Source organism: Alligator mississippiensis, chromosome 6 (assembly GCF_030867095.1).
Source record: "Alligator mississippiensis isolate rAllMis1 chromosome 6, rAllMis1, whole genome shotgun sequence".
Taxonomy (NCBI): Eukaryota; Metazoa; Chordata; order Crocodylia; family Alligatoridae; genus Alligator; species Alligator mississippiensis.
In genome coordinates, this window is record NC_081829.1 from 17,711,480 (window position 1) to 17,728,909 (window position 17,430).

Consider the following 17,430-nt stretch of genomic DNA (forward strand, 5'->3'; position numbering starts at 1 on the left):
TGCAGCACTAGTAATTTCTCAAGTAGCCAGGGCTGTAAAGATCACCAACACCCAAGATATAATCACTTCTACATTTTAATACATTAACACCATAATTCAGTGGTTCCCAAACTGTAGGTCATGACTCCAAATGGGGTCGCAGAAACAGTGCACAGGGTCACAAGAAATAAAATCACTTTAATCCAGGGGCAGGCAAAATATGGCCAGCCAGGCACTTTCATCTGGCTTGTGGGTGCCCACGTAATTGTACCCTGCCCAACCCGCTTGCCTTACTCCCACCCTGATATGAAGAAGGGCCTGGCCCAGCCAGCATACAGCTTCCCGGTGGGGTTGCTGCTGCCACTGCTGTAGGTGCTGGGGTACTTGCTTGGCTTCCCCGGCATCCTCCTCGGTTCAGGTACCAAGTAGGGAAGCAGCAGGAGGAGGGGGAGTTATGGCTGGGCAGGAGCACAGACCATGGGGCTAGTGGCAGCACAGAGCTTGTGCCCAGGGAGGTGGTGGGACTGTGGAGCTTGGGTGGGCAGGGTGTGGGTGTAAGGGAGGGTGGGGAGGTATGGGGACACCCCTACACACTCCCCCGCATTGTGCACAGCCCCCACCAGTGGCAACAGCAGCAGCAGGTGTTTGGGGCACTTGTGGCCTGTGCAAGCGCTGCCGCCTGGCAGCACGCAGCTCCAGCCAGCGTTGCACATGGTGGCAAAGACCACAGCCAGGCTGGCCTGCCTCTATCTCATGGAGCACCCCATAAAACACATGCATGTCCCGGATTTGAAATACACAATCTCTGACTTGAAACGTACACAGTCACACCCCATCACAAAAATGCTTTATAAAAGTACTTTAAAAACAGATTTTCATATTTATATGCTGTATTATATGTTGTTCTATAATACGTGAATTTTCTATACTGAATTTTGTCGTTATGCTGCTTTATTGCTGTTTTGTTTTCATTGGCTTCTGGGGTCCTGTGAATTTTCATGTGTTAAAATGGGGTCGTAATGGAAAATAGTTTGGGAAGCACTGTCATAGTTTATATGTGCCCTGCAGGTTCTTTCATGATCATTGTCTTTTATGCAGAACCCCAGGATCTCTCATCTCTGCCAGTGTGACACAGCTTATCAACAGCAGATAACAGAGCCATTTCTAGGTACTATGGACTCCAGAGAAAGCATATACCAGCTTATGGATTTTTCCTCTCAGCCTTGCATCTTCTCTGACTGAATCACATAATGAGTTCTAAATTTCATTCTTTTGACTCCTTGGACAATTGATTATTTTCATTTAAACATGAGGTAGCTAAGGTGATTTACCTGCTGTACAGGTATGCTGAGGTGATTTACCTGCTGTACAGGTATGCTTCTATCAGGTATGCTTCTATCTGACACCTGCAGATCCAGAAATGAAGGGCTAATGGCAAGTTTCAAACTCACTACTCAGCACAGTAGCATGTTTTTTAAAACTGTGGGCTAGGAAATCAAAGACACCTAGTCTGCTAAAGCCATTTCAGATTACGCTGCAATGGTGCTGCCAACCCTACACATTTAAAAATCATGAGCCCAGTTCAGAACATTATAATGGGCTTATACATTTATATGGGATTCATGTTGGGTTCTTCTCTGACTTCTTATTTGTGCCTTTACTGCACATATTTTTCAGGCTTTTCTGCAACCCATAAAGGCCAAAATGCTGAGATTCCTCCAAATCAGATGCTTCCAGGGTGCTTTAAGACAAACAGCAAATCTTAGGTTCCTATAAACTGACATAACTGTTAGAAACATACCCAATGCCTACTGCAGAACTTCTAACATTGCGCTAGAGGCTGACTCTGCTCCTGTCCACATCATGTGAAAAGGAAATAATGTAAACTGGTGGTCACATTGCAACACATCAGCTCTGTTAAGCTGTTCAGTTTTAAGTCTCCTTTAACAGTCAGAGCTTCAAACTGTAATGTCATCAAATTTCACATTAAACAGGGTCAGGCTGAATTAGTTCACTAATCTCTGACTTGAAAACATATCCCAGGATACTGAGGAAAAAGAACTTGGTGATCCATTAGGTTGTGCTATTCTGACAGTTTGTTGGTACTGCACTTTATATATGGCAATGGGGGAAGTGCGGGGGGGGGGGAGGGAAATTTTGGTGAGAAGTGCTGTTTTGCCAGCTGTAATCATTTGCAGGAATTGTCATGGGAGCATAAGAGCTGGGGTGTTGTCTCTATAACTTGAATCTACTGTAACTTGACTTATTACATCCCACCTATTTAGAAATCCTAATAGGATGCAGGATAAGCACATAAAAATCTGAACCTGTCCCATAACTCAGGATGAATGGCAACTCTATTTAGATCTTTGCCTGAGGTCCTCAATACAGCCAGGATAAAATTAGGACACTGACAGTCTTCAGTGCTGCTCCTAGGATGGGGGAAGGAATCTGAGGAATCAGGAACATTGAGGACAAGAGTGACAGAAAATGAATGAAGAGTAGTCTCCAGTATGGACCACTAGGGTACTGCACAATTCCAAAACAAGGACTCCAAAGAAGCAGCAGACATACTGTACCCCACAACGTATGTGATCAGGTAGCACCACCAGGTTTTCTGTGGTGCCCTCAGATGTTCCATGCTGTTCACTCATTGCAATTTTCCTGGAGTAAACTGGTTCTCTCTCGTCTTCTGCTTCTGTATCAGTCACAGAATCACAGCCAGAATCTAGACAAAAAACAGAGCTCCATTATGATATTCACACTTGCTACAAATACCTTGGTATATCAAACAAGAAAAGATGGAAAGAAAGAAAAAAACAGAAATTACTGTAATTCATTTAACAAAGGCTTAGAAAAGGAGATCTAGCTGAGAAAGGGGAAGCTACTGATGTTTCCTCATTTATTCCCTGAAGGGGATAGCTGGGGACTGTTTGCAAAGATGCATATGGCTCCTCAGAAGTGCTGCAGCAGCATTTAATAAGCTTATTCACCAGAAAATCAGTTCTGTGCTGAGACAATCAGACCCATTCGCAATTGGTTAAAAAAAAAAAATCAGACAATATAGTAACATTTCTTAAAAGAATCTCATCAACAGCTGAGCCTGCCCAATTCTAATAATAGCAAGGTAGGCACGTATCTGGCACAATTCTCTCCCAAAGCAAATAAAAGCTAATTTCTCTCCCATAACTTCAATGCAGGGGGTCTGCTTGTATAACTCCCTACAAACCCCTGGGTTAAAAAAAATAACCAACCTGCAGTAGTCTGACCTAGTAATCCAGCTCCTGAAGAAGCCACAGGTACTTAAGACAGGGGTGGGCAATTATTTCAGCTGAAGGGCCACTTAGTGGGTTTTAGTGAACTATCAAGGGCTGCACACATAAAATCTTTCAGAGGATATCATTTTAACTAATTACAAATGAAAAAAAAAATCACACACTAAAAATCAAACATCTTCTATAACATTTTAATTTTATTTTTTAAAATGTCCTGGTTTATGTTTTTTTGAGTAGTGTATATAAACGTGATTGTATAACAGCTTAAAATAAAATCTTACTCTTGTATACTGTGTGGGGGAGGTGGGGGGGGCATGTGGTGGTGGGGTGTGCTTGTGTGGGGGGCTGCTCATATGCAAGGTCCCAGGAGCCAGCCAGGGGTGAAGGAAGAGAGGGGCAGGCATAGGTGGCAGAAGTGGGAGGGCTAACGAGGCTTAGCCCCCCCAGACGCAGGGCAGAGGTAGGGCCACAAGGCAGCCTGCCGGAGGGCTTCCAGCTGCTGCAGCAGGGGTGGGGAGGGAGTGGGGCTGGGGCTAGGGGAGGGGCAGGCACTGTACAGCCAGCAGGAGGTGGGACTGAGTCGTGAGTGGCTCATTGTGGGGGCAGGGGTGCAGCTTCTGCTACTACACCCCAGGAGGCATGGGGGGCACATGTCCCCAGATCTGTGCAGGGCACGGCAGGGTGGGCAGGGCTCAGCCCCATGCAGAGCGCTTGGGGGCAGGCATGGGCCAGATCCAATCAATTGGTGGGACCCCACCCACAGCCCAGATCCAGTCAGTTGGCCCAATGGCTATTTTGCCCACCCCTGCACTAAGACTACAGAATTAGAACAATTATACTGATTGAAAAGGAACAGGAGGGACTTGCTACTTGTAATCGCATGTCACCTGATTAATTTTATCTGTTTCCTGCATCCATTCTTATCCTACAGTTAGTGAAGTTAAACACCAGAATGAAAAAACTGCCAGATTACCATAGTTTACCTTCCACATATTGTAGTACAGCTTAGACTCGGAAATACTAGTAGTTACAACTGATCACCTTAACCATGGCAAGTCCCTCCTTTCCTCCCACTTTCCAGTCACCATAATTGTTTCACTTGTTCGTATTCTCAGAGTGGAAGAATCACAGGATTCCATCCAGAGAGAAGTAAAATCATGAGGCCTAAGGGGAGACACTCGGAGTAGAGAGGGAAGAGAGATGCAGCTACCCTGTACCTATGACAAATGTCTATGTGCAAAGAATAGTGGCCTCCCTATGGTTTTCCACATCTGTGGAACTGCCAAAAAACTGAACATGTCTTGCTGGCAGTCATTAAAAGAGGCATCACAAACTAAACTAGGCACGCAGATAAAACTCACCTATCCCATTTCAGAATCCTGCCAGAACATGAAGAAGGCAGCAGTAACAGCTACTTATCCTGCAACCATTCTGTGGATTTAGGATTTTTGTCTGCAGAACAGTCACCTTTCACTAGCATTATGGTCACACTCGTTTTTAAAAACCCAGCGTGAAATCATCACCAGACAGTTGCCAAGTGTTCTGAAAATGTGTGAAGTTTTTTTGTGCGGGTCCTCATATTCTTAGATTTATAGTAGTCAGGGCTAATATTTTCAAACATGATCTAACTGAGCCATGTTTTTTTTAAAAAAACTTAAAAATGTTTCTATTTAAATAATGATTTTTTTTTAAATTACATGTTGATAGTTCTTTGTAGTTAAGACTAATATGGGAAGAAAAAAAAAAGAAAAGGAAAAAGAAAAAATATAAAACATTCACTTCTTATACATCTCAGATTCAGCTGAGAATTTGCTAAGGGGTTTTCCCTACGGGGAATTTTCACATTTTAAAAATGTTGATCTAAGACAGTGATTCTCAACCAGGGTGCCACTGCACCCTGAAGTGCCTTGAGATTCTTTCAGGGTGCTGTGGGGTGCTGTGCAGTGTCAACCCTGTAGGTTTGCAAACATGATTTAACGAGATGCACACAAGATAAACCCAGAGATTTCAAATAGAAATCCATAGTTGTGGTCTTTCCGAGTTCTCTGCAGCAAGAAAACTGCTGTATTATTTTTCTGTAGTCAAAAAAAGAGTGACAACTAAGTGCTGGCATTCTCCAAGGGTGTCCCTCAAGTCTAAAAAGGTTGAAAACCACTGATCTAGGGTGAAAAGGATACTCCTGGCCTCAATTTCATCTTTGTCATATAAACACCAGAGATTCAAATTAAACTGATAATTCAATAGCTTTTATTATACATTTGCTAGCACCACAGCCTCCCATGAAAGTTCAAGTGGTTGAACTGGGCTCCAGGAGAAGCACAAGTTGCATTGTTTTCAAACAGTGAACTCAAAGGTCATCTAAGTGCTGAACTCTAGACTCTTTTTTCAATGTCTACTTAAGTGTGAGATTTCAAAAAGGCATCCATGGCTAAAGTACATGTAAATAGTTTTCCATTATTTACACTGAAATAATTTTGTTTTTATGTCACAGATTTGGTCATTAAGTTTAACAATATCATTTTAATCCCAGATGCTACAAACACTCACATTACATGTATGATTTGAAGCAGAAGCTGTTCCATTAAATGAATGGGCTTTTCTGGAGAGCAGAGTTATATATATGCTAAAGTGTGAACAAAATTGAAAGGTTCAGATCCCAGAGTTTTGTACAATTCAAATAAGAAAATCCACCAAGGGTGGGCCTTAAAAATAAAATCTGTAATATGCTGTAGGTAATACATGTTAAAGCTTGAATGATCATTTCCAAATTAGTTTATTTAAAGAGAATTAAGTATTTAAATAGGGTGGAAGCTTTGTTAATTATTTATAATCAATACTGGTATCTTAAACTGCCTCTATTTACAAATCAGTCCATTTCACTTTGAGTGCCTATATTGGACACTATAAGCACATCCAGACGAGAGCACACATGCCTCTTGCCATGTCTCAAACCCCTTTGAGACGTGTCAAGAGGCACGTGCGGGAACGAAAAAATGTTCCCCACGCTGCAAACTTGCAGTGCAGGGACAAAATTAGACCCCTGGATATCCAGAGGTAAAAAAAAAACACTCCGGAGAACAGCGGAGCAAACACAGGAGTCAGTCTTCCAGAAGAGATGCTCTGGTTTCGGCCAGAGCATCTCTGTGGTGCTCCTGCTGCCTCTGGTGCTGTCCAAGGTAAGTTAGGGAATGGGATTGGGGGTTTATGGGTGTGGGTGGGTGTTGAGTGTGTGAGGAGTGGCAGGGGGACGTTGGGAGTGGAGGGTGGTCTTGGGGGCTATGGGGAGTGGAGGGGGATGGGGATGTCCCAGTCGGTGGGGACATGGAGGGGCTCGAGCAGGGGCCACATGCCTGCCCCCCACCCTGGCTCCACAGCACCAGTAGCAGCAGGCAGCATGGCTGTGGCTCTGCTGTGGGCAGGGCAGGCAGTGTCGAAGTGCTGTGTGACCCGGGCTCCTACATGCTGAATGGACCTGGCCTGGCCTACTAGTCCCAAGTCAATCCACACATAGAGTATTACTATGCAGTAAGGCACATGATGCAGGTATCAAATTTACACTCAAGTTGGCATAAGTTGCTATATTTACTGCACAGTGCAGGCATGTACATGTAGACATGTACACATACTGCGAAGTAATTTCGGTTACTGTACAGTAAATGCGCACATGTAGATATACCCATTGTCTAATATAGTTGAAACTGAAGATGAAGTACACTTAGACAAATTAGATCACTGGAATAGCTACCGAGATAACTCAACACTGCCTTCAAGCCCTGATTTCTCTCTGCTAGTTCAAATTAATTGTTCTCTTCAGGCCACTGTCAGAACAGTACAGCTTAAAAAATTCTTAGTGAGCTCTGTCTATTCCCACTGGAACCAAGTTATTTTAATCCTGTAGAAGACAGTCTCCAATTTGATCATCCATCTCAGAGAATGAAACTGCTTTCCCCATGAGAAAAGCTACTACTCAAGTTTATGACTTGATTACAGCAATAAATTAAAATCCCTGACATCTATATGCAACCTAATATCCAGAGGGATCCTGAAGCACTTTAGATTATGAAGAGATCATGCCCCCTCCCATCACTGTGGGAAAACATGGCAAACTTACACAGCATGCAATTCACTCCATCTAAAACAGAGGCACTTTAAGAAAAGAAGGATTTATATGGCTCAGCCATTCCATCAAAAGAAGCTGAGGATAAGAGTGGGGATGAGAAAGAAGTTAGGCATTGGGAATGGCAATGGCATTAGGGTTTGCGGAGTCTGAAGAATGGCACCTTTTAAGGCTGAGACAGGAAGTTGAGGGCAGGGCATGAAAAATACTAATTGATCTTCTTAGAACAGAACAGGGAGACTGTGCAGAGGGGAAAGGAGATGTTTGAGCCTGGAGACAACTGCAGAGAGAGAAAAGCCACTGGATACCATAAGTGCAAGAAGCTTTAGGAAAGCAGAGCTCTTCAAGGAGGAATGTAGCAGGACAGAGGAGGGAAAAGACAAGTTAGGGCACCCAGATTTTCTCCAAAGATACCTGGTTATATAGGACTGGCAGAGAAAGAGACAAATGCAAAAGGATATAGGAACAAGATCTGGCAAGATGGATAAAATGCTGAAAGTTCAGTGAAGAATAGACAACAGAGCCTCTGGAAAAGGAAGCATTTTGTTTGGGGACCAAACCACAACCTGAGCACATCCAGCAGAAAGGCAAATGGGCATAAGCTAAGCCTGGCTATAGTGCATGATGGGCCTCTGAGTGCTCCACAGAGTAATTTCCCAACCAAACAGCCCTTTGCCCTCTTGGGTCCTTGCCTACAGAGGTTAACAGTACTTCTTGCCCTTTCCTAGGCAAAATCCTTCCCTTCAGCTGCCAGGTTGGGAAGATTCTAAAGACACTTTGTTAATGATGTGATTGAGCCATACAAAAAGGATGCAGCCCGAAAAGCAGAGATTAACATGTGCTGTGCTTAAGGAGATGCCACTAAACTTTCCCTTGGGAACAGAGAAATCAATTAAAAAGAAAATTAAGTAGGATTTAAGTGAATCAGCACAGCTTCCCTGAATGAGGAAACAGGTCTCTCGGATGTCCCAAAATTCTATGATTACTGTAACAAAACAGCAATAGAGATCTGGCTGACAACAACATATTTAGATGCTTAAAGTCCTGGACTCATGATTTTGTATAGTACTTCCCCATATTTATAATGGTACTGACTGACTGGAGGTCACAGTTATACACAGTTATCATATAAAGTGTAAGAAGGTAGTGAACCCTGTTAATGAGTTACTGGAATAATAGCAGAAGAAACACACAACTGGGAAGTTTTGGATTTTGAATTAAGCATGTGTTCTTCATTCAGAAAAATTAGGTCAGAGTTTACTAGCTTTCCCTATCAGTGTTGACCAACATTTGCAGGGCCAAAAGAAAGGCCAAGTGCACACACTAACCATACCTGAACCTGTGAGCACCAGCAGCACAGTCAATTGCAGGCAGCAACACTTCACAAGGGGCATGCACCGTTGGCAGCCCCAGTGCACCATTCAGATTCCTGAAGGGTGACATTCCCAGTGATATCTGCAGGTTCCGTATGTGCAAAATGAGTGCTGGCAAAGATCTGGCATAGTCATAACAAGTGTGGGCCTTTTTACTGATTCTGAAGGCTATATCTGGGGATCTACATTTACATTTCAAAGTACAACCTGTAAAGGGCAAGAGACTGGGATACCCGAGAAAAGATAGATACACTAAATGCATGAGTCAAGAGATATGGGATACGTTATGGCTGCAAAAAGCATGCCATGGTCAAGGCACCCAGTGGGGAGCAAGGGATGCAGACCACCTATAAAAACCCAGGCAAAGATCAGGTCTGTGGGATCTCCTCTTTACCTGCCCAAAAGATTTGCACATCCCCCAGAAAGACCTTCTGAATACTTGGCTGCAAAGAGACATTTGGTCCTCAGGATTATGTAAGATCTACGCAAGGCTTTCTGTTGTCTTTCTGGTTTATTATGTTGCATTTTAAGGTAGGCCAAGCTGTATGTTGTCACTGTATGTTACTAAGCTATGCCTTAGCTTAGGCGGAGTTTTCCTGTTGTCCCTTTGTCTATACTTGAAATTGCTAATTGCTGTGCTCAATAAATGTTCTCTTCAGAGAATGGACTATTCTTGTCTAAGCATATTATGACTCTGGTGCCAATACCTAAAGTCTAATATTAAAGTCTGGTAACAGATTTTCACATCCCTGGATGGGCTCTACTGAATTTGCTTGGACTGAGAGATTTTATTGTGCGCAGCACTTAGACATTTTATTGAACTCTGGACTTAAAAATTGGGAGCTGCTTGGACTAAGATCTGGTTTGGGGTTTTGTTGTTGTTGTGTTTTTTAACACCACACTTAGGGATAGTCAAACCCTAACAAGACTGCAGGCAGCAGGATGGTGACCAACTATGATAGAGGAAGTGAAACAATACACTGACAACTGCTTACCATGTGCAGCAAATAATCCTGATACCAAAATAATTAAGGGACCCTTGGGACAGCAGAGTTATTGGTCCATGGAATAGGCTGTGAATAGACTACATTGGACCCAGGCCTCAAGTGGCAAGGGGAAATAAATACTGCCTGGTGATAGTGGATATCTTTACAAAATGGATCCAAGTTATATCCACTCATAACAACACAGTGACCACCATGGCATGCATGTTGGTATAAAAAGTGTTCTTTTGGAGGCGGACAAATAAAATGATCTGGATCAGGGCTCTCATTTTGTTGGAGAAATCACATAGGCTATCTGTCAAGCTTTTGGACTAAAACAAAAATTGCACATTGCAGGACACCCCCAGAGTTCAGGTCAAGTAGGAAGGACAAACAGAACCATAAAAACTGCCTTGCAAAAAATAGTCAACCAACAAGAGAAGGACTGGGATCAAAAGTTACCCCTAACTTTGATGTCACTAAGAGGAAATGTAGCCATGCATGGAATCACCCCATACAAAGCCATGACGGGGCCAGAGATGCAGCTACCAAACCAATGTGGTTAGTAGGGGAGCCGTCGAACAGTCTTCAACCTCGTATCCTTACAGATCAATGGCTACAAAAGCCTGTTACAATCAATGGCCACCACACAGAGACAATTGGCTACAACCTTGAAAGCCAATATCCAGAAAATGGACAAGCATCTAGCCCCCAAGCTGCATCCCTAAGAATGGGAGATTGGGTACTAGGTATTGTATAAGGAAGTTAAGAAAAAAAATCATGCACTCAGGCCTGTATGGATGGGACCAATCAGAATTGTGAACAAAGCCAGTCCAACCATATATCAAGTAGAAATGTATCAAAATTCCAAATGCAAGCAAAAAAATGGTTTCATGCCTCACAACTAAAGGCCTAGAAAGGAAATAAATGAGGGGTGAAGACCCTAGTATCAACTGTTTCAGGTGCTACTCAACAGACCCAGAAAATGGTCCAAGCAGTGATTCAGCGAATATCTGTGATGAAGACTGTGGTTATAATGGTTTGTGTAATGTGGATAATGAAAGTATGCGAAAGTGATGAATTTAAGGCCATGCTAAATTGTGGTCAAATAGTAATTTGGACCAAAGGGGCCAATATGTCTATAATTTGCAAGTGGAAAGGCTTCAGTCCTGACTTACTTGAAGCAGAGCATGAAGGAAGAAGGACAGTAGATCACCCCTCCTTTCGGACTGTAGGATAGGACGTACAAAACCAATTCCAGCTGTAGAACTTGATGAACTACACAAATAGTGAAAACAATGGGAACACAACTTTGCAACTAAAAACACTTCCCGCATTTATGGGAATAATTAAACGGGTTTTTCCAGGGTGGCCCGCCAAATGTGGAATATTAAGGAATTCATCTGTCATTATGGCACAGAAACCCTACAGTGAATGAGAGGAGGGGTCCCCATTGCAAGCTGAAGTAGACATGCCCAAACAAATAGTATTCAATGCCTCCTTAAGATTGACTAAGTAGAAGTGGGTACCCAAAAGGGTGTCCATACAAGAAAGGTATCCCAGCTGTAGCATGGCTATCACAAGTATTCAAAAGAACTTAGAGGACTGGATAAGCCTCACTCACAAAACCCCAAGAAAAGGTCAAAGGAAAGGGACAAATGGAGCCTAGTAGATACTCCTTGAGGGACATTTGGGTCAGGAATAGGCAGTTTAAATGCAGGAGACATCTAAAAATTAGAAAGCAATTTACAATCAGAAGGAGGCTATGCGTCTCAAGTGTGGCAAGATCAATTGGCAGTAAATTCAGGGTGAAAGAAGCTGGAGGTAAGTACATTAAAAAAAAATTGAAAACCTACTTTTTGGACAAAAGGCCTTGGTATTAATGCAGGCTACTGCCATGCATAATGTCTCACAGGCCATGGGGTGTCAAGTGACTGAATTATGGACACCAGAGGAAATTAAAATCAACAATATGAGATGCATCCCATAAGATATGGCTTCCTAGTTGGAACATAGTGGTAAGTAACTCAGATATGCCTTGGGTAGATTGGTGGGAAGTAAGTCTAGGAGACTGCACCTTTAACAGATACACTATATACATATTAGGTCCAGTGACTGGAGTTGTGAAGAAGACATACCCTGTTGTAAACATTGGAAGCATGATAAATGGCACAGCCATCATGGCCACTGGAGCCCCTGAATGGGTCATGTGGGAAAAGGACCAGTAGGTAGCTATAAATGTACATGCTGACAACACCAGATAAGCATTTGGGTTTGTCAGGAAGGCAATATGGTGTAAAATGGACAGAGCTGTGGGGGAAAAGCAAATAGCACATGAAGTGTGCGTGTCTATAAAAGGACATAGCAAGGGCCTGTGGCACTTTAGTGATAGACACGTATGCCTGCATGTGTTCTCACTAACAAATGTTACCTATGTCACACAGAATCAAATGATAGGGGAAAAAGAATTACAAGAGGAAACCTAGTGCAGTAACATGTCCTTACAAAATGTTGGGGCCAAAGGATACCCTGGATTCTGGGTATCACATATGCAAAGTATTACACAACAAATGAACCCAGAAGCTAGTGAAGCATTTTAATGTGGGTCCCCTTAATTTGCATTCTTGGCTACAGAAGGAGCTGAAGGAAATTGGTAAATTACAAAAAGACTAAAAGTAGAAGGAAAAGTTGTGGGTATGCTTGTGGATTGAAAGAACAAGCAGCTAAAAGAACTGAACGCTAGCATCCAAGTAAGTACTGCAGAAAATTGGTAGGATAAACTGACCCATTGGAACTTCAGCCAAGGACTTATTCACATTATTACTCACCTACTAATCACTGTATGACTGATTCAAATTATTGTTATTTGTACTGTGCTTTGGTTATAGCTGTCTGTAAAACAATGGAAGCAATAAATGAATGAATACCATGTCTTGCTATTATGGAAAAAAAAATCCAGAAGGATAGTAATGTAGTTTTATTCCCTTGTTCTCTTTTAACATATAAATTTAAGTAGTTTTAATATTAGTAATATTAATAGTTCTTAGCTCAGATGTTATCAGCTATAGCTATGTGCACTATATACGTCACCTGTATAGTCACCTTAGAATTTTAATGGCCAGGATGGAAACCCTCCTGTGTAAAGAATAGTAGACAGGACAAGACTGGGTTATGGTGACAAGATGCCACAAAGATCAGTCTCTGTGAAATGGTTGCAACCCATTAGGTGTAGAGAAAGTGGAACCTGTGACACCCAATACCAGACCCATACCATAAGATCATAATGGAGGCCAGGGCAAGAGTGGATAAGGATAGTGAGAGCGTTATCAAAAAGAACTAAGAATTGCTCCTTTGGTGGCTGCAGCCCACTAGGTGTTGAGCTGAATAGGCCTCAAATACTCTACCGCCCCTGTGCATAAATATAAGAGTGATGGCTCCTCTAGGAGGGCCATCAAGGAAGGGATTGTTTGGCAAAGACCTGGCACAGTCATAAGTGTGGTCGTTTTCACAGATTCTATAACTACATGCAGGGAGCTACATTTACATTACAAAGTAGAACCTGTAAGGGGCATGAGACTGGAATACTTGAGAAGAGATAGAGACTCTGAATGCATGAGAATCATGAGGGACAAGGGATACATGATGGATGTGAAAAGCATGCCATGTCAAGGCACCCAATGGGAAGGGGATGCAGGCTGCCTATAAAAACCCAGGCAAAGGTCAGATCTCCTCCTCATTTGCCCAGAAGATCTGTGGATCCCTCAGAAAGATCTTCAGAATTTCTGGCTGCAGGGAGACACTCTGCCCTCAGGATTATGTAAGATCTATGCAAGACTTTCTCTTGTCTTTCTGATTTATGTTGCATTTTAAGTTAGGTTAAGCTGCATGTTGTCACTGTTTTATTGGACTGTGTCTTTGCTTAGGCAGAGTGTTTCTATTGTTCTTTATCATATGCTTGAAATCATGAATTGCTGTGTCAATAAACTCTCTCTTCAGACAACAAACTATTCTTGTCTAAGCATTTTATGACTTCAGTATCACTACCTACAGTCTAATATTAAGTCTGGTAGCATGGGCTTCATCATAGTGATTGCAGAGACCACTACCCAGGAGCTGACAGGCTCATGCAGTATTTCCTAATCAATAAGATAAAACCTGAACTGAGCTTTTCCCATACGCAGTTACTACAGGTCAACAACTCGTAAATGAGAAGTCTTAGTTTCTGTCTTGCCAAAGGCAAAACCCTTCTGCTCCCTTTGAAATGACTGCTTCCCCAAAACACATCTGACTGCCTCTCAGGAAGGCACTTACTTGAGAGAACAGCATCCAAGTAAGGAAAGGCACTCTGAGCCAACAGCCTTTCCCTTAAAGAACACACACCTATCCAGGAAGAGCCAATGGGCAAATTTCATGCAGTAATTGTAACAGGGAGCCTCATGCTCTTGTTACTTTAGAGAGAGAAATGGCAACAGACAGAGCCCAGACAGCTAAAAAGGGGCTAGCCACAAGAAGGAAGGCAGCAAAGAAACACTACCACCTAGGCAAAGAGCTGCCCATTGGTGTGAAAGGGCGCACCTACGGTCAGCTAGGAAAACTCTGTCTGGGAGGAGTTGGCTGCAAGGAAATAGGCCAGTAGGGCAGAACAGGTGTGCTGCTAGAACAGCAGTCATAAACTGCGATGGCAACCAACCTTCAGGCCCTAAGGAGAAACCCCTGGCTCAGCTGGAGAACTACCCAACCAGAAGGGGCAGAGTTTAGGCTGCAAATAATCCTAGGGCCTAAACCAGGTCAAGAGCCTGACCCAGCAAGCTGTAGAGCGAGAAGCTCCTGGTAATGGACTGCAGGAAAGGGCTCTGCTGACTCCTGGAACCCCCTAAGGATGAAAGTAAGGCACTGAATGCTCACTATCAGGGGGATGTAACCCAAGGCAAGAGAAGGCATGGAAGTTACTGTTGATGTTTGACTCAACACAGGTTTAGTTTTTGTGTATGCCCAGTGTGCTTATTCCTTTGTTACAGTTTAATCCCATGGTTTGGGTTTAGGACTATTATTAGCTGACAGAGGGTACACAGGGGTCCTGAGCCCACCAGGGGTTAGGGACCCAGGACACAGTGAGATTTGGCCTGAAATCAGACAGCAACCAAGAGAGCCAAAGGAGGCTCAGCACCCAGAGAAGGGTGGATACGGGGCCAGGGGCCCAGGCAGACGGTCAAAGTAGGCTCAGTACCCAGAGCTGGGCAGAGATGGGGCCAGAGGTGCCTGACAAGGAATAATACATGGGACAAGGGGCTCATGATCCAAGAGAGAGAGATGGGATGAAACTCAAAAGCATGGTCCAGCACAGTGGACTGGAGCTAGAGGGCCCAGCAAAACAAAGTGGGCAGAAGCCAAGAAGGCTGAAGCCCTGACAAGGGAGCAATTTCACAGTAACACCTGCAAGACATGGGTGTGGTGTAAAGGGTGGTTGGAGCCACATAACGGTTCTTAAGGCACCCAGGGCGGTGGGGAGGGGAAACAGACAGGTCAGGCAGACCCACCTGACTGAGAGAAGCAGAACTGAGAACAGTAGAACCCAGGAGGGCCTGGCTGGCTGCTAGAAGAACTGGGGCTTGCTTTAGGATCCTTAGGCAGCCTCCCTTTCTATCAAACAAATACATTAAGGTTAGCAGGAAAGTGAGAAGGGGAGGGCACCCTAGAGCCAAGGCATGGCAAGGGCTGTCACAGCTGCACCTGGAACATGAACTTGCTACAGTAATCTCAACCAGCCTAGCCCTCTGCACCCAGAGCTTTCAATTCCACTGGGCTATTTGATTTTAGAAACTCAGTGTGCATCTGTAGTTCCCAGACAAAAACCCCAGGAAAAACTTAGTCTGGCCACCTGCTTTGTTAACTGTTTACTAGAAATACATGCCGATGCAAAGCAACAAGTTATTTTAAGATGCATGTTCTTACCCATCAAACATACGTCCGGTCTGTCATCCATTTCCTCTAGGCTAAACTGACTATCTGCATGGAGACAACAGCTGTGGTTTCATGGTACTCAGAACTTAATTTATACACTGCCAGCCACATGAACACAGAAAACCAGCAGCTTGTCCAGGGCATGCCAGTGTCTGGTTATCAATCCAGTCTACATGGGTTGGCATGAATCATCTTCACAAGGTTTAGTAGTCAGTCAGTGAGTCAATTCAAAACTGCACCCTTACCAGTGATCTTTGGATACTCCATTTGCTCTACTCACTGCTTATCCCCCAAATGAAGTAACATGCTTAAAGCGCAGCAGAATTTAATGTCAATATGTCAGCGATGAGTATGAAAGCATGAAAATGGTTTGGCACCATCACTTTTAAGTCTTGTGATTGCTCAGGTCCATCACTCCTGATACTCCACACCAGAAAAAAGTATTCAGATATAATGCTGTACAAATTCCGTTTCAGGGATGTACTTGGTAGCCATGTTGGTCTGAGACAAGAAGACATACAAAAAAATAGAATTCTTGGTTCCAAAATGATACCTTTTATTAGACCAACTGGGAAATCACAAGAAAATTGTCCTCTTCTGCAAGCTTTCGGGCTCAAAGGCCATTCATCAGGCTCTGGGAAAAGTATATATAGTAAAAGATGGTAAAAGTCTTGTCTCATACCAACATGGCTACCAAGTAAATCCCTGAAACATGGACGATGCCAAATTTTAGCTAATTTTGGATTTTAAAATTAATTGCAGAACAACAAGAAATATTTTTTACCTCTCTGCCTGCCTGTCATCTGACACCTTCAGGGAAGGAATTCTACCTAATCTACACACCAGAGTTACTCAACACAGCTCACAAAGACACTCCCATGGATCCAGAGGGACAGCTTTCCATCTCCAGCTCCCTCTGTGCAAAAATGAAGTTTACTTCCTACCTATGGGGACTTTTTACCATCTTGTACCATCTATACTTTTCTCAGAGCCTGATAGAAGGGCCTTTGAGCCTACATCTTTACAGAAAAGGACAATTTTCTTGTGATTTCCCAGTTGGTCTAATAAAAGGTATCATTTTGGAACCAAGAGTTCTAGTTTTTTGTATGTACAAACTCAGTTGCATTTGTCAAACTCTTGGCAAAACCCTGTAAGTAGAAATAAGGAAATTACAGTAAGGAACATGAGGCTCTATTTGTCATTATCCTAGCCTTAACGGTGCTGCCTTACCCAAGGATACAAGCCTGTTTCAGATTCATGCAAAGTTCCTGCACTGTCAGGTGAGGTAGAAGTTCACGTTGAGTGACAAAATAAAAAAAAGCATCTCATAAACCTACTTTAAATTGGCACTAGAGCAACACTGCTTTTCCTTTTCAATACAGAGAATGCTAGCTAGGTAAGGCTAAAGCCTCCCTCTTCTGAGGTCAATCAACAGGCATTCAGGGACCCAGGCATTTAGGGACCCTGGACACAGAGTGAGCTTTGGCCTGAAATCAGACAGCAGACAAGAGAGTCAAAGGAGGCTCTCTCCGCCTCCTCTCTCTGGGAGCCACTCAGCACCCAGAGAAGAGTGAATACGGGGCCAGGGGCTCAGGCAGACGGTCAAAGTAGGCTCAGTACACAGAGCTGGGCAGAGATGGGGCCAGAGGTGCCTGACAAGGAATAATATATGGTGCAAGGGACTCAAAATCCAAGGAAAAGAGACAGGGGATGAAGCAAAAGCTTGGTCCAGCACAGTGCAC

At 43.4% G+C, this 17,430-nt stretch overlaps 1 protein-coding gene across 1 annotated transcript in view; it reads right to left on the reverse strand.

The window, feature by feature from the left end:
* Positions 1 to 17,430, reverse strand: part of PIK3AP1 (phosphoinositide-3-kinase adaptor protein 1) — an 85,717-nt gene that overhangs the window by 44,787 nt on the left and 23,500 nt on the right. The window contains exon 3 of the mRNA XM_059729669.1: positions 2,559 to 2,707. Within this exon, the coding sequence (XP_059585652.1) occupies positions 2,559 to 2,707 (149 nt within the window). The remainder of the gene's footprint in view (positions 1 to 2,558; positions 2,708 to 17,430) is intronic.